Raw genomic sequence first — 22571 nt, 5'->3', positions numbered from 1 at the left:
AAAATGAATATAATGACTGTTGTACCCTCTGTTATTAATAAAAATACATATTCTTCTTACTTGCTTGAGTCTTCAAATTTATGGCATGGTAGATTTGGATATGTTAATTATGGATCTTTGCGTAGGCAAATTAATATAGAATGTTTACCTAAATTTGACATTGATTTAAATCATAAATGTGAAATTTGTATTGAGGCAAAATTGTCTAAAATTCATTTTCATACAATTAAAAGAAATATGGAACCACTTGAATTAATTCATAGTGACATTTGTGATTTTAAATCAATTCAAACTAGAGGTGGAAAAAAGTATTTTATCACTTTTATAAATGACTATATTAGATATAATTATGTTTATTTAATTTGAACCAAGGATGAAACTTTGAAAAATTTCATTCAATATAAGAATGAAGTTAAAAATCAATTTGGTAAGAAAATTAAGAAACTTAGAAGTGATAGAATATAAATCACCTTTTGGTGAATTTTGTAAAGTACATGGAATAATTCATCAAACCACTGCTCCTTACTCATCTCAGCAAAATGGAATTGTTGAAAGGAAAAATAGGACTTTAAATGAAATAATGAATGCCGTGTTAATAAGTTCTGCATTACCTCAAAACTTGTGGGGGGAAGCAATGTTTTCTGCTAATTATGTACTTAATAAAGTATCCTGAAAGAAAATGAATCAAATACCTTATGAAATGTGGCATGGGAGAGTACCATTCTACAAATTCTTAAAAGTGTGGGGGTGTTTGGCTAAAGTGGCTATTTCTAGTCCTAAAAAGACTAAGATAGGTCCTAAAACTGTTAATTGCATTCTTATTGGTTATACCATGAATAGTAATGCATATCGATTTTTTATTCATAAGTCAGAACATTCCCAAATGCATGTAAATACTATTATTGAATCTCAGAATGTGTCTTTCTTTGAACATGTGTTTCCAAATAAAACTAGACGAGAGACTAGTATTAATAAAAGATCTTATGATGCTATTACTAGTCATGATCAAGAACAAGATCAAGAACAAGACCAAGAAATAGATCAAAATGAGGAAGAGGAACATAGGCGTAGTAAACGTGCTAGAACCTTAAAATTTTTTGGTCCAGATTTTCTAACATTTTTGTTAGAAAATGAGCCCTTAACTTTTAAAGAGGCTATGTACAGTCCTGAGGCTCCTTTATGGAAAGAAGCTGTAAACAGCGAAGTTGAATCCATCCTGCAAAATCACACTTGGGAATTGGTGAATTTGCCACCAGGTTGTAAACCTCTTGGGTGCAAGTGGATTTTCAAAAGAAAAATGAAAACAGATGGATCAATTGACAAATACAAGGCAAGACTTTTAGACAAAAAGAAGGTCTTGATTACTTTGACACATACTCACCGGTTACTAGAATAACATCCATTAGAATGCTAATTGCTATTGCATCTTTGTACAATCTAGAAATTCATCAAATGGATGTGAAAATCGCTTTCTTAAATGGTGAGTTAGATGAAGAAATTTACATGGAACAACTAGAATGATTTTCTGTTCCCGGAAAAGAAAAGAAAGTGTGTAAATTGGTTAAATCATTATATGGTTTAAAACAGGCGCCAAAGCAATGGCATAAGAAATTTGACAAGGAAATGATGTCAAATGGATTTAAAATTAATGAGTGTGACAAATGTGTTTATATTAAAAACACAAACAAATGTTATGTCACTGTATGTCTTTATATAGATGATATGTTCATGATAGGTAGTAATAATGATATGATTAAAACTACCAAGAAAATGCTGAATAAACATTTTGACATAAAGGACATAGGAATTGCTGATGTAATACTTGGTATGAAAATTACCAAAATATCAGAAGGTTATGCTTTGTCACAATCGCATTACATTGAGAAAATACTTCACAAATTTAGCAAAGATGATGATCATCTTGCTAGAACACCTGTGGATGTTAATTTGTTTCTTTCTAAGAATGTACAGGAAAGTATTTCTCAATTAGAGTATACCCAAATAATTGAAAGCTTAATGTACTTGATGAACTACACTTGCCCAGATATAGCCTATGCAGTAAGTAAATTAAGTAGATATACGAGTAATCCAGAAGTAGAACACTAGAAAGCAATTATAAGGGTTCTAAGATATCTCCGATTTACTCGTAACATTAGACTTAATTATACTAGATATCCAGCAGTACTTGAAGATACTGTGATGCAAATTGGATATCGGATACTAGAGACTCAAAGTCCACAAGTGGGCATGTCTTTACTCTTGGTGGGGCAGCTATATCTTGGAAACCTTCCAAACAGACTTGCATTACTAGGTCTACTATGGAATCAAAATTCATAGCTTTAGATAAAGTTGAGGAATAAGCAGAATGGCTTCGCCACTTCCTTGAAGATATTCCAATGTGGCCAAAACTGGTGCCTGCTATATACATACATTATGATAGTCAATTAGCAATTGGTAGAGCACAAAGTTATATGTATAACGGTAAGTCATGACACATTCGTCGTCGACATAACACCGTAAGACAACTACTCTCTAATGGAATTATTTCCATTGAATATGTGAAGTCTAACGACAACATAGCGGATCCACTAACCAAAGTGTTAGCAAGGGAGTTACTTGAAAATTCATCGAGGGGAATAGGACTTAAGCCTATTAAATAAGAGTTACCACAACAGCAACCTAACCTAGTTGACTAGAGATCCCAAGATCTAGGTTCAAAGAGATAACCGAGCTGTGTATGACTCAGACGGATCACTGGGGAGTCAAACTCCTACCCATTTCTATGATGAAATAATGATGTTTGTAGCGTTTTAGGTTAAGTAATACTTTTAATGATTCTTATAGCTAAGTACACCTAGTGGAGTATGGCATGATACTTTTCATAAGAATCACCTATATGAGTGTGAACTAGGCCAGCTCTATGAGATTTGTGAATGGCTACAAGTCTTTAGAGCACTCAAGAAACACCAGGTTGTTTAAGGCCAAAATGAACACAATAGTGAGAACTAAACTATGTCTGGGAATATACTGTGTGAGTTCTATTATCTTGGTTTACGCAAACGGCTAAATAGTTCAAGACATCATGTTCACTAGTTAGCTAGTAAATCCGATAGTGCCTCATAAAGGAAGGTTCAAAGCCGAAAGTACCTATCCTTTGCAGAATATTTTCAATTTATGTACTCTCTGTAATTAGATCATGTTGTTGTATTTTCTCTCCCTCAAATTCCATTTATGTGGGGGATTGTTGAAAATTTGGTTTTTATAGGCTTATTTTGGGCTAACTTTGAGCCCAAATTTGAGTGAGATCAACACATCTTTTGAGGTGGATCCAAAGAGGTGACGTGTTTCTTGCCGCATGGCAAGTCACACGGTGAAGACGATTCGTCAAAACCATTTATGAGTGAATGGGAATTTGACGTCGTTTTCAGGTTTGTGGAATGGACATTTAAAGAATTAAATATGGGTTTCCTTGTAAGGCTAGTCCCACATTGGAAACTTAAGAGAACTTATGTGTGTATATAAGTTCTAAGTAGCAACACTTGGGTTGGGCCCAACCTTGGCTCAAACCACCACACAAGTGCGTGCGCCGCCATCCGTCCGTTCGTCCGTCCGGCCAGCCAACTGAGCTGTGCCGGTCGCAGTTGTGGATCAGGTCGGTTCTAATATTAATTTTTTGAACAAAATTTTTTTGAACTTTTCCAAATTCTTATAGGAAATTAATTGAATTTCAAATTGAAATTATTTCAAATTTTTTGTCCAATATTTGTGCCTCTTCTGAATTCCAAAATAGATTCAATTTTTTGGACAGATTCAAACTGCCAGACAGATTTAAAACGTCCCAAACAGGTTTTTAACTGCTGCAGTTTCCAATAGATTTAACTGATCAACAGTTATCTGTTCAAAACAGTGTTGTATCTGTTTAGTTTAATTTTGCATCTGTTCATTCAAATAACTCACCTGTTCGGGTCTGTCAAAAATTGCCTATAAATACTAGCCATTTCCAGCAGTCTTATAGATCCAAAAACATCCTGCAAAACTCTAGAAAAAATTGGTTCCCTCCCAGTTTTGCTCCTTTGCATAAATTCTCTTCATATTAGTTTTTGTTTTAGAATAAAATTCAAAGAGTTAAAAACACATGTTTTGTTCATCGTACAAATTGTTTAGAGTGCTTCTACAATTTGTGAAGATCATTGTATCTTGGAAGATAGACGCCTTATATCTGTAAGCACCATAGCGTGGCAAATCTATCTTAAGGACAGAGTGTCACACACTCGACTTGATCTTTTAAAGTTTTGTTCAGTTCGGTAAAATAAATTCTGTAAATGATTTATTTTTATTTATTTGATTTGGTTTCAAATTATTTATCTTACACAAAAGATTGTTCCAACATAGCATGTATGTTCCAAACATGTACCAAAAGGCTCAAAGCATAACACAGATATATCAGAGATTACAAATGCAGCATCCTCTAGGCCACAACAACCGAACCCATTTCAAACTATCGTGTTATTATGAATCAGTCAGTCTTCTTTTGGGGTGTACCTTCTATTTTTCTTTCTTCGTGATATGATTAATAGATAACATAAACAACATTGAATTATTTGGTGAAATGGGAACTATTGAATTGGTAATGGAATGTAATTCCTGATTTGTCCATATATATACGTATCCCTCCCGCATTCTCAATCCTAATTTCTAGCTGTTGTGTCATCATGTAGTGCTTGTGCAACTGCAATAATAAGGAGAATATTTATGATCATACGACTTATATGATCCAATCACAATCACATGCACACTCAACTCAACTCACATATGCTAACTGAGATCATATGATAGATTAATTTGTATATATGTATTTTAGATGGGTATGTGTAAAATAATTATTAAAAAAAAAAAAAAACAACCACCATGGAATAAAAACCAGATATAACAGCACCCTCTCATATAGGATGGGTTTCATAGTGTGTGAGCTAACACCCATATGATTTTTTTTTTCTTTTTTAATGGATTCTAGGACTTCCTCATTTATAAATAAATGGATGATTAGGCACACAACTCTTTCAAGAAGGATAGATAGTCTACTGATTGGGTATACTCTCCCATCTCTTCACCCTCTATACCACACATAACAAGGATATATCAGAGATTAAAAATGCAGCACCCTCTAGGCCACAACAACCGAACCCATTTTAAACCATCACGTTATTACGAATCATAACAAAGCCCTAAGAAATCAAACCACAACAACCAAACCCATTTCACAAATCAACACGAAATTAAACTAAATCAAGCATACAAAACCGTAGAGCAACAGTCAGAAAGGGGAAAATAGAGGAAGAGAGAGAGAGAGAGAGAGGCAAACAAACAGACAAACCGTGAGCGAGAGCAAGTGAGCAAGAGAGAGAGAGAGAGAGAGAGAGAGAGAGAGAGAGAGAACTTGTAATTTGCGGTTGCGGTGGCGGCGGTGTGCGACGTACGGTGAGCGATCGTGGTCTGCGGTGAAAAGAGGTGGGTGATGTTTGGTTGTGAAGGAGCATCTGTGTGAGAGGGAACAATCTATTTTGTCAAAACCGAGAACAATTTGTTTTGTCTAAAATTTTCACACCTTTGGCGACCAAATTGGTTTCTTTGTCGGCAAATGTGAATTAATTTTATAAATCCCTCCAAAATTTGAAATATCTCCCTTCAAATATTTTAGTTCTTTGGCGACCAAAATAATTTTAGTCGTTGAAAATAAATTTTTGGTGACCAAATTTTTAGTCGCCAAAGATAAAAAGTATTTTTTTGTTTCTCATTCGGCGACTAAATAATTTTAGTAGCCAAAACTAACTATTTGGCAACTAAAACATTTTTTAGTCGCTGAAAATATATTTTTGGCCACCAAAATTTAAGTTGCCAAAGATAAAAAAATAATTTTTTATTTTACATTCGGTGACTAAATGATTTTAGTAACCAAAACTCAATATACAGCGACTAAAATAATTTTTTGTAGCTAAAAATATGTTTTTGGCGACCAAAAAAGATAAAAAATAATTTTTTATTTTACATTCAGCAACTAAATAGGTTTTGTAGCAAAAACTCAATATACGGCGACTAAAATAATTTTTTTGTCGCCAATTCTGGTATTTTTAGCGACTAAATTTTTGTTAGTCTCCAATAATCAATATATTCTGACTAAAAAAAATTAGTAGCTAAATATTGTACTTTTGCTAACTAAAAAAAATTTGGTCACTAATTCCACAACTTTTGGCAACTAAATTTTTTTTAGTCGTCAATTTTGATCGCCAAAGGTACATTTTGTTGTGGTGAACTCATATTAGTTGTTCATGAGCTTGGTTCAACTCGTTATATATGTAAATAAATTTGATTTAAATTTTTAGACTCGTTTAATAAACTTGTCAAGCTTATAAACTTGAATTATAAAGCTCGACTCATATATTATTTATTATCTTATTATCAAACAATATAAAATATTTTATATATGCATATTTAATATAGAATAATAATGAGTTGATTGAACTTGATTAGCGAGTTAATTTTTTTCTTATTGAGCTAAAGCATGATTAGAATAAATGAACAGAATCGAACTCAAACTAGGTTAATTTTCAAGGCCGAACTAGAGTTTGATTTTCAAGCTCGATGAACAAACGAGCTAAACTCAAATTTTACAAAATTTGATGCCCAACTCTTTTTACAGCAGAGTGAGTTTGACCAATTGATATTGTCCCATAGAAGACATTCCTTCGCTTATTTTACTTGCCTTGAAGACCTTTTGATCCTATGCTCCGAGCAGAGTTAATGGAAAGGGTTAAAGTAAAGTTGGAAGTATTGTATTGGTTCAAGAAACTTGGAAGCATTTGAAAAAATTTAATAACGCCAAGTTTAAATTAGTTGAGTGCTTAGGCTCAAACCAAAGCTTGAGACAGTGGGTTTCTATGTTGGATCACATTCTGGCAAAGAGCTCGAGGTATACCAAATACCAAGACCTTTGTTAGGAAAAGTTGGCATTCATAACAAGTGGGCACACACCACTCCATGTGGTAGCTTAGAGGTACTCCAACACAACTAAGTGTTTTGTCTAGTAAAAATACACATAAAAATATATATTATATTTAAAAATATTATATATCATAAAAATTTATTCTAAATCTTATTTCGAAAGTGAGGGTATACTGTATATTTAAAATTAGTGAAATATAGATCACACTTATAATAGATGTAAATCATTGATTCTCTTTTTTTGCTTAATTTCCTAGATAATTTTTTTTGAATTTGTAGCATTAGTGTATTATATTTTATTTATTCATTTTCAACATATTTTCAAAATTAATTTGTTGTACTTTTAAATCTTTTTACATGTAGCTAATCAAGACAAGATGAGGCAACATATTTGTGTTAGCTATTATGCTGGAGCTTCATTTTACACGAGACCAAGTGCATAAAAATTAAGTATCTTTCTTGTTGAAGATGCTTCAAGTAAGTGGTTGGGAGCTTACTCTCCTATGACTTGATTAAGAAGAGATGTCTCTAAGATGACAATTAGGCTTAAGCTTCATTTGACATTAGCTAATATAATCAATATTTTTGTGTTGTGACTTTTTTAGCCTGACTTTTTTAATTTCGTTTGATTTGGATTTTTTTTAAGTTTTTTGATGTTTGTGAGAAAAAAATTTAATGATTATGAATTAGATATGATATTTTATCTCATTAACTTATTTAATTTATTTTATCATTTTATGGTTTTTTTAATTCCAAAATAATAGTAAAACCAGGACTTAGGTTTTCATTAGCTCTTTTTCGTTATGCCCTTGATGGGACTAAAGCTAAGTTATAATTCAAGTTTTAAGGAGGTGCTTCCACATAGCATCACTGTGTGTATAATACTCTCGTGTTTTTTGATCCGTCTAAGTCTCTTTTGTACTGATTCCTCAAACTTCTCTTTAGTGAAAAAAAAAAGTGAGTCCAATCTCCAAAAGACAACAAATGCATCTACATCGTAAATGTGCAACTAATGTAAGTAGGTCAAAAAAAAAAAAAAAATCAGTCTCATTTGGTAGCTCGAAACCAAGATGGCTCGAATGGCCCGAGTCCAAAACGGTGTTCTTTCCCAAATTCCTCAAACTTCTCTCTCTCTTTTTTTTTTTCTTTTTCTTCTTTTTTTTTTTCTTTGAAGATGAAGAACACAGAGAGAAGAGGAAGTTGGGAAAGAACATGTTCGTTAACAGCATCTTCGTCAACATCAACAAAAGGCTTCATCTTCATCAACAACATCTTCATCAACACATCTTCGTCATCAACAACAACATCTTCATCAACATCATCATCATCAACACCAACATCACCATCATCAACACATCATCATCATCAACAACAACAACATCTTCATCAACATCATCATCACAACATCTTCATCAACATCATCAACAACATCATCATCATCAACGTCCATCGATTCGATGAAATCAATCGACTTCAAACCCTGAAAAAAGAAGAAGAAGAAGAAGAAGAAGAAACTGGTTGAGCTCTCTCTCTCTTCTCTGGTGGAGCTCAAATCAATCGATTTCAGTGTTTCTTCCCTCTCTTTCTTCTCTTTTCCTCTCTCTCTCTCTCTCTCTCTCTCTCTTCCTCTCTCAAAGATCTAATAGGGGGGAAAAAAAACCCAAAGCGATGTCGTTTTGGGCAGTTGGGCTATTCGATCAAAATCATTTTTTGAGCTACGAATCATTTTTCAAAAAAAAAATAGCACCCTTTGTCCATTTGAAAAAAATATTTATTACAATGTGATATTACCAGACATTGCAACTACATCATGAATGCAGTACCAATTAATGTTGGGACATGTCACACACATCGAATACCTTCTCTCTTGTGTTTCTTTTAGTGATTAGGATATCTAAATTAGTTTACGTACACTTCGACTAATTCTCTTTCTAATCCGATCAAAAGCAAATTATCGACATCAAAATTAAAAAAATTACGAGAAATCACTTTGTCGCAGCCTGACTCTAAAAATCAAACTCAAACAATTGTATGGGAAGCACAACCACTAATCACTTGGAACAATCTCATAGTTACATAGAATTACCTTCTTATTTCTATATGGAAAATGCTATGGACCTTAAATAATTTATTAAATTTTTTACCAAACATTTCACGTGAGTGTGGGACCCACACAAACTTACATGGGTGTGGGCACACCCATATAAAAAATTTGATAAAAATTTAATAAATTATTTGAGATTCCTAACTTCAATCTTTTTATATCGTAGTAAAACTACTTTTTTTTTGTTTTTTTTTTTTTTGTTTTTGGAATCTTTTGACATGCTCTCCTATAAAGATACATCTCTCCACTCACCTATTGCCTAAAAAAAAAACCCAGAGAGAGAGATCGATGGGTGTGGTTGTAATGCTCATGATCTCTCTCATTGTAACCGTGCCATGGGTTCAAACCCTTCAAGTCGAGCAACCCAATAACCAACTTAGTTGGGCCAAGACACTCAAATCCAAAAAACAAATCGTAACCAACCTCCAATTCTATTTCCACGACACTGTCAGTGGGAAGACTCCAAGCGCAGTGCGCGTGGCTCAATCCTTCTACACCGAAAACTCGCCGACCCGTTTCGGAGCCGTGATGATGGACGATGACCCGTTGACCGAGTCGCCTGACCCGTCATCGAAGCTGGTGGGCCGAGCCCAGGGATTGTATGGGTCGGCTGGGCAGACAGAGTCGGACTTCGGGTTAATAATGGCTTTGAATTATGGGTTCGTAGATGGGATTTACAATGGAAGCTCTATTAGCATTGTCGGCTTGAACTGTGTTCTTCATTCGGTCCGAGAAATGGCGGTTGTCGGAGGTACTGGGCTGTTTCGACTGGCTCGCGGGTACGCCGTCGCGAAGACCGACTGGTTCGACCCGATCTCTGGGGATGCCATTGTAGGGTACAATGTTACCATTGTTACTTGGACGAAGAATCACAAAATTTAATACAATCATTGAATATTTATTGTGTGAGATTTGGATTTAATGTATTTAAAATTATGCCAAAAAAAATGTTATGAACTTTCAAAAGTGAGTGTCTGTGGTATAAATTTAAAATTAATCAGATATGAGTTATGATAACAATGAAGGTGGACTTTTGATTTATTTTCATAAATAATTTTCTAAATTTATAGTATTGTTATTCTAATTAGAATTTAGAAATAGTAAGGGACTCTGAAGGTGGTAATGCTAAGCATATTATATTTTTTCTATCACATTTGATTTATTAGGTCTGGTAAGACTATCTCCAATATTGAATAAAAAATTTGATCAAATTTAAGTTAAAATTTGACGAAAAATTTGATTTAATACCATTTATTTTAATGCTAAAATAAAATTTTCATTAAATTTTTTTACATCCCCAGTTGTCTGTGAGGATGTCCAGGCGGATGTTCTAAAAGTCGTACAGAAATAAATAAAAAAACTGTCAAAGTTGCTCTTGGGTGGACATTTGAGAAGATGTCTAACCCAATGGTAACAATTTATATTTGATAAAAAATGAAAGAGTCCGTTTATTTGATGAAAGTTTTAGTTTTTTCTCTATTTGATATGAATATGATGAAATGGTTGAAGTGCCAAAATGAGGCATTTTTTTTTATCAAATTCAAATTTGATGAAATATTTAATACTGGATTGGAGATGCTTTAATGCAAAAATAACATATTACATGGTAAACTAGATATAGTAGGAAAAAGATCTTGGGTTTAATCCAATGGTCTTGTATTCATATCTTAGTGTGTGGTGAGGAGAATGTCAAGAATTTGAGTTGATGGAGCAGCGGCGACGCCTTTAGTTGTAATATAACTTTATTAACAAATTAATATCTTATAATCTTGACAAAAAAATTACTTATAATATAATTTTACTAACAAACTAATATTCTACAATCTTGGCCCAAAAAAAAAAAAAAAGAAAAAGAGAGGTATAAATAAATTTATAGTATTGTTATTCTAATTAGAATTTAGAAAAAGTAAGGGACTCTGAAGGGGGTAATGCTAAGCATATTATATTTTTTCTATCACATTTGATTTATTAGGTCTGGTAAGACTATCTCCAATGTTGAATAAAAAATTTGATCAAATTTAAGTTAAAATTTGACGAAAAATTTGATTTAATACCATTTACTTTAATGCTAAAATAAAATTTTCATCAAATTTTTTTACATCCCCAGTTGTCTGTGAGGATGTCTAGGCGGATGTTCTATAAGTCGTATGGAAATAAATAAAAAAACTGTCAAAGTTGCTTTTGGGTGGACATTTGAGAAGATGTCTGACCCAACGGTAACAATTTATATTTGATAAAAAATGAAAGAGTCCCTTTATTTGATTAAAGTTTTAGTTTTTTCTCTGTTTGACATGAATATGATGAAATGGTTGAAGTGCCAAAATGAGGCGTTTTTTTTATCAAATTCAAATTTGATGAAATATTTAATACTGGATTGGAGATGCTTTAATGCAAAAATAACATATTACATGGTAAACTAAATATAGTAGGAAAAAGATGTTTAATCCAGTGGTCTTGTATTCATATCTTAGTGTGTGGTGAGGAAAATGTCAAGAATTTGAGTTGATGGAGCAGCGGCGACGCCTTTAGTTGTAATATAACTTTATTAACAAATTAATATCCTATAATCTTGACAAAAAAAATTGCTTATATATAATTTTACTAACAAACTAATATTCTACAATCTTGGCCTAAAAAAAAAAAACAACGGTAGAAAAATGTGATAGGTGTAACATTACGCAGTCTGAAGTAGCATAGTTTGTTATTTAAAAATTTACTCATACATAAAGTGTATGATACAAATTTAAATTTAGTGTTATGTAAATTATACCTAAAATTAATCTAGTGCGTATATTTTTATTTTTTAATAAATTTTTAAATAATCTTTTAATGGTTTTAAAACAATTTCATAAGAAAAGGGAAAGGGTGGCATAGAGGAATAGGATCCTCACCTGTTCTTTTTAAAGTTGATGCAAAATTTCGTGTAATTTTATAGTGATTTTATTTCAATTTTAAATTTGGCCCTTTGAATTATGTTTTTTCATTGACATGTAATGTTAAGGTAACGATCATAACAAGATTGAAACACAAAAGTACAACAAAAACCCTTGGTCTATGACGAGTGGAGTATCTGGGTGGAAGAAGCACTGATCAATTTGTTTTGTTTAGATTTTCAGGATTTATTTTTTAGAAAATTAAAATTTTTTATTTTTAGTTTTTTAAATTTTTACTAATTTTTTTAATATTCTAAGTAATTTTTTTTTAAATTTTTAGATACACTTAATATAAATATTGGTTTGCCTCAAAGTACTGTTTGGTTTGTGTTTATAGAGTAGTTTTTGAGATAAAAAGTATGAAAACTTGTTTGATTTGCTTTTTTTCAGAAATGGTTTTGAAAAATTATTTTGGGAAGAGAGTTTTAAAAAAAGTGATTGTTGTGTAAGAGAGAAAGAGAGCGATTTTGAAAAGCAGGTAACCAAACAAAATTTTGAGATTTTTTCTAGAAAAATTTGTTTGGTTTGATTACTCTTGAAAATTTGTTTGTAGAGAATTTTTCCCAAAATTTTTTCTAAAAAACAAACCAAACAATTTGTGAAAAAAAATCTTTAGAAAACTCACTAAATGCCAATTTTATTTTATTTTTTTTTAAAAATACGAGAATTTAGTACATTTTTCGTATTCTTGTGTATTTATTGATTTTTTAAAATATTTTTTTATAAATATTTTATTTTTTAGATACATCTAATTAAGGTGTATCTAAAAAAATTAAAAAATTGTTTAAAAGTTTAAAAATATTCACTAAAAAAAAAGAACAAAAAACAAAAAACTCAATTTCTAAAAAATTGAATTTAGAAAATTGAAACCAAACACACTAACTCATTTGGCAACATAACTTTTTAGCCTAAAGGTCAAAAAGTTACTAAAAAAAGTAAAAAAAAAAATAATTTATACCAAAAATTTAAAGATTTCATTTTTCTCTCTATTTTTTGCACATATTTTCGTAAAAAATCAAAAAGTCATCTCAAACATACTAATTTTTTTTACATCATATTTTAACTAAAAAGTCAAAAAATTACTAAAGAAGCCTAATTAACTTTACCATTTTGTTTTTGATTGTGTTATTAGATGAATTTCATCATTTTTCCAACAAATGCAATTTTACTCTGTTTTTCTAAGAATCTAATTCGACACAGGAAATTAGATCCAACAATACATAGAAATTTAACAACCACCACAAGAAGGGGAAAAAAAAAAAATAAAACCCTCATAATAAGAAAAAATTAATGACTTAATACAATAAAAGGCGAATTACACTAACTATTCTTATAGTTTGGAGTTTGTCTCACTTTGATTTCTGATTTTTTAATTGTGATACATTTGATTCTGAATTTTGAATCTTATTTCAAATAAGAACAATTAAAGATACTATTATTTAATTCCAAGGGCAAAATCGTCAATTTGATAAAATATAAACTAATTTGACAAAAATAAATGTTAAAAATATGTTTTTGAATTTTTAAAATTTATTTCTACCCATTAAAGATAAAATTACGTAAAATTGATAAATCTTTTAGACATTTATTTATTTATTTATTTATTTTACCAAATTAATTTTTATTATGTATTTAGATGATGATCATGTAATGAGCAGTTGTTTTTATTTTCATTAAATTAGTTTTTATTTTTTCAAAAGTCAAATATGACAACAATTTTGATATCATTATTAAATCAATATCCATTAAATCAAAAAATTTAAAACTAAAACATTTCATATATTAAATATATCGATTACACATTAAAATCCTAACAACTACCCATTACATAATCATCATTCAAACACGTAATAAAAATTAATTTGGTAAAAATAAATAAATAAATATCTAAAAGATTTATCAATTTTACATAATTTTATTTTTGGTGGGTAGAAATAATTTTTAAAAATTTAAAAATATTTTTTTTGACAATTATTTTTGTCAAATTAATTTATGTTTTATCAAATTGACGATTTTGCTCTTGAAATTAAACAATGGTATCTTTAATTATCTTTATTTGAAACAAGATTCAAAATTTAGAGTCAAATGTATTACAATTAAAAATTTAAAAATTAAAGTAATACGAATCCTAAACTATAAAAATTGCTAGTATAATTCTTCCTAAATAAAAATCCTAACAATGCAAAAGAAATTATTATTATTATTATTATAAGATTAACCTTCTCTCACCTCCCATATAAAAAATGCTAGGTATCATGAAAAAAAATATGAAAATGATTATGAAAAATTCTCTACCGTTAGATTACACATACAAAAAGACACCACAAACTAATCAAATGATGAAAACTCTTCATAAAATATTTCATAATATTTTTTTCATGATCCCTAATATTTTTCTAAAAATATACTAGTGGCAAACTCAACTACATCAGATGCACCAAGGATCTTCTAGAGTGATTTTTTCCTAAAGTTTCCTAGAATGCTACACTGTGTGGTTGAGATTTACTGGCAAGTCACATCATCAGTGTTCACAAAGACTATTCATTGCATTTTCCTTTTTCCTTTTTTCTTTTTTGGGTGAATGATTACATTACACTACGATGGAACAACGAAGCATAGCCACATTTTCTCAATGGTTTCCGCTTTTTACCTTTTAGTTTACTTCATGAGCTTATTTTTAGGTTCTATTTCAATAATTCGAACCATTCACATTTTGAGATTTGTCGAGTATATTATCCCTGTAAAATATTAAGTCGATTGGATAACGACAATTACTTATTCGAATCAGTTTTGTATGAACCGTTTATTTTTTCAATGTTTACTTTTTTAAATACAAAATTGATTCGAATACATAGTTACCGTTATCCTATCGATTTGGTTTTTTACAGAAATAATGTAAACCAAACCAAACCAAACCAAGCCTTAAGTCTCATCAAATGGGGTCGGCTACATGAATCCTTCTTCTCCACGCGGCCCTATCAAAGGCCATTTCATTAGTCAAATTAAGTAGATTCATATCTCTATTTAAAACGCTAGTCAACGTTAATCTAGGCCTACCTCGTCCCCTAACACTTCCATCTACCGTTATAGCATCGCATCTCTTCACTACTGCCTCTGTTGGTCTCCGTTGAATATGACCAAACCATCTCAAACGATTCTCTCTCAACTTATCTTCAATCGGTGCTACTCCTACCCAGTCCCGAATACACTCATTCATAATCCTGTCTTGTCTAGTCTTATCACATATCCACCTTAGCATCCTCATCTCAGCCACACTCATCTTATTTACATGTTGTTTCTTGGTTGCCCAACACTCCGTCCCATACAACATAGCTGGTCTAATAGCCGTTCTATAAAGCTTACCTTTTAGTCTAGTGGGTATTCGTTTATCGCACAATACCCCAGACGCACTTCTCCATTTACACAATCCCGCTTTAATCCTATGGGCCACATCTACATCAATCTCTCCCACTGTTGTGATAATCGACCCTAAATAACGAAAAATGTTCACTCTTAGGCAATTCTTGGTTCTCAATCTTCACTTCTCCTCTGTTTTCATTGTTACTGTTACTAAATTTATACTCTATGTATTTTGTCTTACTTCTGCTTATCTGGAATCCTTTAAATTCAAGAGCTTTTCTCCAAATTTCTAACTTTGTGTTAACTCCTTCTCTAGTCTCATCCACTAGCACAATATCATCTGCAAAAAGCATGCACCATGGCACGTCATCCTGAATATTTATCGTCAACTCGTCCATAACTAAAGCAAAAAGATAAGGACTTAAGGTAGATCCTTGGTGTAACCCTACAGTAATAGGAAATTCATTTGTCTCTCCAGCTGACGATCTAATAGTGGTCACCACCCCTTTATATATGTCCCTAATCACGTCAATGTAACTTTTTGTCACCCCTTTCTTCTCTAACACCCACCATATTATATCCCGGGGCACTCTGTCATATGCTTTCTCAAGGTCGATAAACACCATATGAATGTCTCTTTTCTTTTCTTTATACTTTTCTATTACTCTCCTCAAAAGATAGATCGCTTCCATTGTTGACCTACCAGGCATAAACCCAAATTGATTCTCTAACACCTCTGTTATATCTCGCAATCGGCGTTCCATCACCCTCTCCCACACTTTCATTATATGACACATTAGCTTGATTCCTCTATAGTTGTTACAATTCTGAACATCACCTTTATTCTTATAGATTGGCACTAAAATACTCTTCCTCCACTCATCTGGCATGTTCCTAGTCAACAAAATTTTGCTAAACAACCTAGTCAACCAACCAACTCCCTTTTTACCCAAACACTTCCAAGCTTCAATAGGGATATCATCAGGTCCTAAAGCCTTATTTGATTTCATCTTCTTAAGTGCAAATTCCACTTCAAAGTTCCTAATCCTGCGATAGAACCTATAGTCTTGGTTTATCGTATTACTAGCTATTTCTTCCCTTATTGTCGTACCTCCATGTTTCTCATTTAATAGTTTCTCAAAATAATTCTTCCATATTTCCTTAATCTTATCATACTTCACCAATACCTTAGAATCCTCACTCTTGATGCACTTTACTTGATTAAAATCTCTTGTTTTCCTCTCCCGTATCTTAGCAAGTTTGTATACCCTTTTCTGTCCTTCCTTACTATCTAGTCTAGTGTATAGGTCATCATATACTTTCAACTTGGTCTCTCTCACTACTTTCTTGACCTCCTTATTAGCCAATCTATAGCTCTTAAGATTTTCCTCAGTCTATCATTCTGCCACTTTTTAAATCACTCTTTTTTTGCTTTAACTACCGCTTGAACCGCTTCCCTCCACCACCAAGTTTCCCTAGAGATGGGTCCCGTTCCTTTCGACTCTCCAAGAACTTTCCTTGAGATTCTCCTCATACAATTGGCCATCGAGTTCCACATAGTGTTAGCCTCACCTTCTAAGTCCCAAGTACCTTCCTTATCGATTCGATTCTTAAATATTTCTAGTTTATCCCCTTTTAGGTTCCACCATCTCGTCCTACTACGCCCACCATCCTTCTTAGCTTGGTATTGCTCTCCAAAACATAAATCTAGTACCAAAATCCTATGTTGAGAGACCAGACTCTCTCCATGAATCACCTTACAATCATTGCATTTTAGGCGGTCCACTTTTCTCACTAATAAGTAATCTATTTGACTCTTAACTAATCCACTCTTAAAGGTTATCAAATGCTCTTCCCTCTTCTTATACATAGTATTGGCCACCACCAGGTCAGAAGCCAACGCAAAATCTAAGATACTCTCTCCAGCCTCATTTATGTCACCAAAATCGTATCCACCATGCACCCTTTCATAACCTAGTTTATCTATGCCCACATGGCCATTAAAATCTCCACCTATAACCAGGTTCTCTCCTACGGGTATCTCCTGTAAGATCTCATCCATTTGCTCCAAAAAATCCCTCTTAGTCTGATCATCTAACCCTACTTGAGGGGCGTATGCGCTAATAATGTTCACTATATTCCCTCAAATAACTAGTTTAACTAGCATAATCCTATCTCCTTTCCTAGTGACCACCACTACACTTTCCACAAGACCCTTGGCAATTATGATTCCTACCCCATTCCTGCGTCTATCCTTACCACTATAATATAGTTTATAACCGGTATCCTCAATTTCCCTAGCTTTCTCTCCCGTCCACTTAGTTTCTTGTATGCAAGCTATACTAACTCTCCTCCTAATCATAACATCTACCAATTCCATCGTCTTACCAGTTAAGGTTCATATGTTCCAAGTGGCTACCCTAAACCTATAGTCTTAGACTAGTTTCTTTACCCGAGCTCGTCCAGAAAAGCGCGGAAACCTTTGTCCATTTTTCACCGCACCCAAGCATCGATGCGGCGTCCCTTGCTCACTTTTTGAAACACCCGGAGACAGGCGCAACGCGTCACTTGAGGGGAATGACCTAGCATTTAAACGATTCAAAGTAGGATTCATTTTCATAAGGGATCCGAGCGACTTTTTTTTATGTGTTGGCTGTCGGCTACCTAACACACAACCCTCCTCCTTAACCCGGGCTTGGGACTGGCGGAGTTGTTAACAACCCCGGCAGATTTTTTTTTACAGAAATAATGTATTCGACGAATTTTTAAATGTAAACGATTCGAATTATCGAAATGAAATCCAAAAGTAAGCCCACAGAATAGACTGAAAGATCCAGTCTTTGATTTCTAACTAAAGAGAGACAAGCTGGACCTTTCATAATTCATTCCCTTCCACATGCAAAAAGCTATAAGGTGTAAAGTTTTGGCCACAATTGAGTTCTCACTTTCTTGAGTTTTGTTTTGTTTTACTGCAGTGTACCAAATAATGTTTTGCATCTTTTGTGTCCTAAGAAATGGACAAGCACTCATGGTATGTTTTCATACAAAATGGGAACAACTTTAATGGCCTCTTTTGTAGGCCTAAGCCACCTTGTTAGAGCATCTTTAATGTTAATTATAACAGCAGTCAAAGTTAAAATATGGTAATTTGAGTTGATTTGGGTTTTCTAGTGGCATGTTATAGCGACTGTTAAATTTGATAATTGTCAAAATTTATATTAAATTTGGCACAAGTTTTGACAAATGTCAAATCTGTTAGCTCAGCCAAAATCAACTGATTTCATTCATTCCTTCCTTCTCTCCCTCTCTTTCTCAAATAATTTTTTTAAAAAAAATAAAATTCACCAAAAAAAAAAAATTAAACAAAATTCACCACTAAACCCTTCCAAAAAAAAAAAAAATTAAACCAAATTTCACCAAAATTTTGTTAAATAGAATCAAACAACAACAATGTATGCACATGTCGATTGCATAAGATATTACATAAAGTGGTCATCCTGCGAATGTCCTAGAGGATGTCCTCAATATTTTAGAGTAGTTGTCCTGGAAAATGTCCATATCTTGGTTGGGATTGTGCCAAAATGGCTTTGCACTATTGAAACTCTATTGCTATAATTTGACAATTTATTACTGTAGCATGTCAAATTATAATTTTGCCAATGCTATAATAACAATTCCCATTAGAGATGCTCTTAGAATGACCTTTTAATGTCATCTTTTACCTTGCAAATGATTTGTACGGTACAAATTTTAAATTAATGTAAATTTTGAATATTGTGAGTTATATTAAATTGAATCTTCTTTACTTATTTAATTATTAAAGGGGGCACAATTACTCAAGCCTATTCATATGGAACCTAGTTGGGCTAGACGAGGACCCCCACTCTGAAGTGGGCCCTCTCTCCCACACTAAGATGGGCCGAGCTAAGGGATCAATCTTGGCCCATTCCCTAATCGCGAACGACGGAATCACTCACGAACGACGGAATGATGGAATCGCTCAACCAACACCATGCAAGTAAAGGGCGCGTGGTGCCCGACGGAATCACTCAACAGAATCTTTGCTCTCCTCTATTAAGGGGCGTATTAGTATCACGGCTGGGTGTCAAGCGGCGAATGAAGACGGCTGAGTACCAGATAGTGAACGAGGAAGCTTGATAAACAAGTCATACGATCCTTATAAAAGGTAACCTTACTCTCTTTGAGAAGGGGCAATCTCTGGACTCTAGAGACACACTTGTACTCTCTATCTTTTCCCTACCAAACTCCGATGTTAACTCGACCGTCAGAGGGCTTTCTGACCAACCCTCGGTCGGGCAGCCTAACCGTTTGTTCCTTGCATAGACCTCTACCCATCGGTGCACTAGGGTTCATCTACAAAGTTCCATCTTAATCTATTGCGGAAACAAGTTCGCATATTTGGCACTGTCTATGGGAATCGTTCTCTGATTGCTTTGTGACGAACTTCGACAATGGGTATTGAAGAGACCTCGCAACCTAGGATTGGATAAAAAACTCCAAGAACGGAGAGAGCCAAAGACAAGGATCTAGCCTTCCCTAGTGGGAACAACGACCTGATGGACCACGATAGTCCGACCATCGATACGGCGGAGCGACATCAGGCCGCCGTATATCAATCATCTCAACGACTATTTGTTAAGAAGGACCACCGTGAACGCATCATCGACTCGATGAGTCTGGAGATTGAGGAGCTACGTGCACAACTGAGGACGCAGATGGTGCCTCAGGGTGAACCAATGAGGTCTGAAGGGGGACCGTCGCAGCAACGAAGGCACACTCCACCCCCATGACGGGAACGTTCCAATTACGGTCTTGTTCGTGGTGAGCGTAGTCGACTAATTCCAGTACGCAGTAAAGAGGCCAGCAGTAAGACGGAGAATCTCTGAGAGGACTCTCACAAGAGACAGAAGACCGTCAGTCATCATTCAATAATTTATCCTCCTCCGTGCCATCGTGACAAGCGACAACGTAACTTAAGGATATGGTTGAATGACAACCGAGGGGATGACCGACGGTTGAACAAGGTAATGGAACGGCAACTAGAAAGGGAGAAAGAGCATCTAGATCGATTTGTTCATTAGATAGAGCTTCGTGCTCTAGACCGACTAGTCTCTTCCCTTCTTTGCCCTGAGATTGAAGCGGTGGAAGCTCCTCATAAGTACAGTCCACCAAAATTCATCCTCTATGATAGGAAGTCAGACCCCCTGACTCACATCAGCCACTACCACCAAATGATGTCACTTTGGAATTAGAACAATGTGTTCATGTGCAAGGTTTTCGCCTCTAGCCTTGGTGAGCACAGCCTCTGGTGGTATGATAAGCTTCATCTTCAATCAATCTATGATTGGGCTCAGCTCTTCGAAGCTTTCCTTGCATGGTTTGTTTCTAATAGCCGAATCCCGAAGGGATTTGACACATTGTTCAATACTTGGAAGGATAAAAATGAGTCTTTGCACGAATACACTCGGCAGTATTGCGAGGCGTATGGCGATTTAGAAGAAGATGTTTGTAGTGAGCCATTAGCAGCTCCATACTTCAAACAAGGTCTCCCTCCTTTACACAAGCTTAGAAAATCGTTGACGAAACGACCTGCCTCTGAATTGAAAGAGTTGAGGGCCTGGATAGAGGAGCGAGCTCGTGTGGAAGACGGCGCTGCCTCTGTACAAGTGTCAGTTGTAAATGATACAGTTAAGGCCTCCTGGCAACAAAGGGCTTAAACAACCTAGGAAGGAGGATCAGCGAAGGAGGTATGGCCAAAATAAGAAACTCACAGTAGAACCCAAAAAAGAAAGAAGTAGATCTTATGAAACCATAACCACTGTGTTCACGGAGCTGATCTACACGCTCTTAGAAAAGATCAAGGGAGAACCCTACTTCGTTTGGCCCCCTAAGATGATGGGGGACCCTGCTCGGCGTAATCAAGAGTGGCGATGCTCCTACCATCGTGAGAAATGACATAAGACACAGAACTGCAGAGACCTTATGAGGCATCTTAAAGACCTGGTCACTGTCAGCCACCTCCAGCAATGGATCGATGTGGAGAAGACAAGGGCAAAACAAGAACAACCTCCAGCCCCTTCACCAAAGGACCAAGCCCCAAGACTAGTGATCAACATCATCCATGGGGTGACCGACCCCCAAAAGGAGAATGCCCTTTGTAGTGAGATTCAGAGAGCCACGCACTTACAACAAGTCATGTTAATAGGACCATTGCTCAAGAAGCCCAAAACGGAAGCAAAACCCTCTCAGTTCGACATTGTGTTCTCCAAAAAAGATCTGAAAGGGATCCAACATCGTCACACTGATGCACTGATCGTCACCGTCGGTGTAGCGAACAAATTTGATGTGAAACGGGTCCTAATTGATCAAGGGAGTGCTGCTGACATTATGTATTATGACATTTTCAAAAATTTGGGTCATGATGAGCAACACTTAATCCCCACAATCTACCCTCTGGTTGACTTCAATGGACAGACAGAGAGGCTGCTCGGCTAGATCACCTTGTCCATCGCAGCAAAGTCCAAAGTGGTCTCCCTATCGAATTCTTGGTGATCAACACTTCACCTCCTTATAATGCAATCCTCAGTCGACCTTGGATTCATACAATAGAGGCGGTGCCATCCACTTACCACCAGGTAGTCCGTTTCCCAACAAAGAATGGGATGAAGGAGATCAGGGGTGACCAAGTAGCAGCGAAACATTGCTTCATCGCCGCCATGAAGTCTAAACAAGGATACAAGGAAGTCCAAATGGTCGAATTGCCTAATCAGCCTGTACTTGAAGATGTTGGTAGAGTACCAACAGAAAAGATGGTGGAGGACCTAGAAACAATCTTGGTGGACGAAGGAGGCCCAAACAAGTTCTTTCTACTTAGCACTTCGCTTCTCGCCGGAGAGAAGAAGCAGTTGCTACCTCTCCTCCACAAGAATATCCAAGTATTTTCCTGGTCTGCTTACAAGACTCCTGGGTTGGACCCAGCCTTTGCATGTCACCAACTCCATGTCCAACCAATAGCTCGGCCCGTAGTCCAAAAGAGCAAATGATTGTTCGCAGAACATACAGAAGCGGTCATCCATGAGATAAACAAGCTTCTAGCGGCAAGGGTCATATTGGAGGTACAATATCTAAAATGGTTGTCTAACATCATTGTGGTG

The 22571-nt window shown here is 34.6% G+C and overlaps 1 protein-coding gene and 1 pseudogene across 1 annotated transcript; both read left to right on the top strand.

Moving 5' to 3' along the window:
* The first annotated feature begins 9383 nt into the window (after positions 1–9383).
* On the top strand, positions 9384–9985 carry LOC145791229 (dirigent protein 23 pseudogene; annotated as a pseudogene).
* An 11414-nt stretch (positions 9986–21399) lies between these two features.
* Positions 21400–21912, top strand: LOC145791228 (uncharacterized). Its single transcript, XM_082871552.1, has one exon. The coding sequence runs from the start codon at positions 21400–21402 to the stop codon at positions 21910–21912; it is 513 nt and encodes a 170-aa protein (XP_082727678.1).
* The last annotated feature ends 659 nt before the right edge of the window (positions 21913–22571 follow it).

The sequence above is a fragment of the Camellia sinensis genome, chromosome 5, assembly GCF_055761805.1.
Source record: "Camellia sinensis isolate YWXY chromosome 5, ASM5576180v1, whole genome shotgun sequence".
NCBI lineage: Eukaryota > Viridiplantae > Streptophyta > Magnoliopsida > Ericales > Theaceae > Camellia > Camellia sinensis.
This window is presented reverse-complemented; position numbering and strand designations above follow the sequence as displayed.

What these genes read in the sequence shown, in the direction of transcription:
- LOC145791228 (XM_082871552.1), top strand. Translation starts at nt 21,400, where the DNA reads ATGAGGCATCTTAAAGACCTGGTCACTGTCAGCCACCTCCAGCAATGG.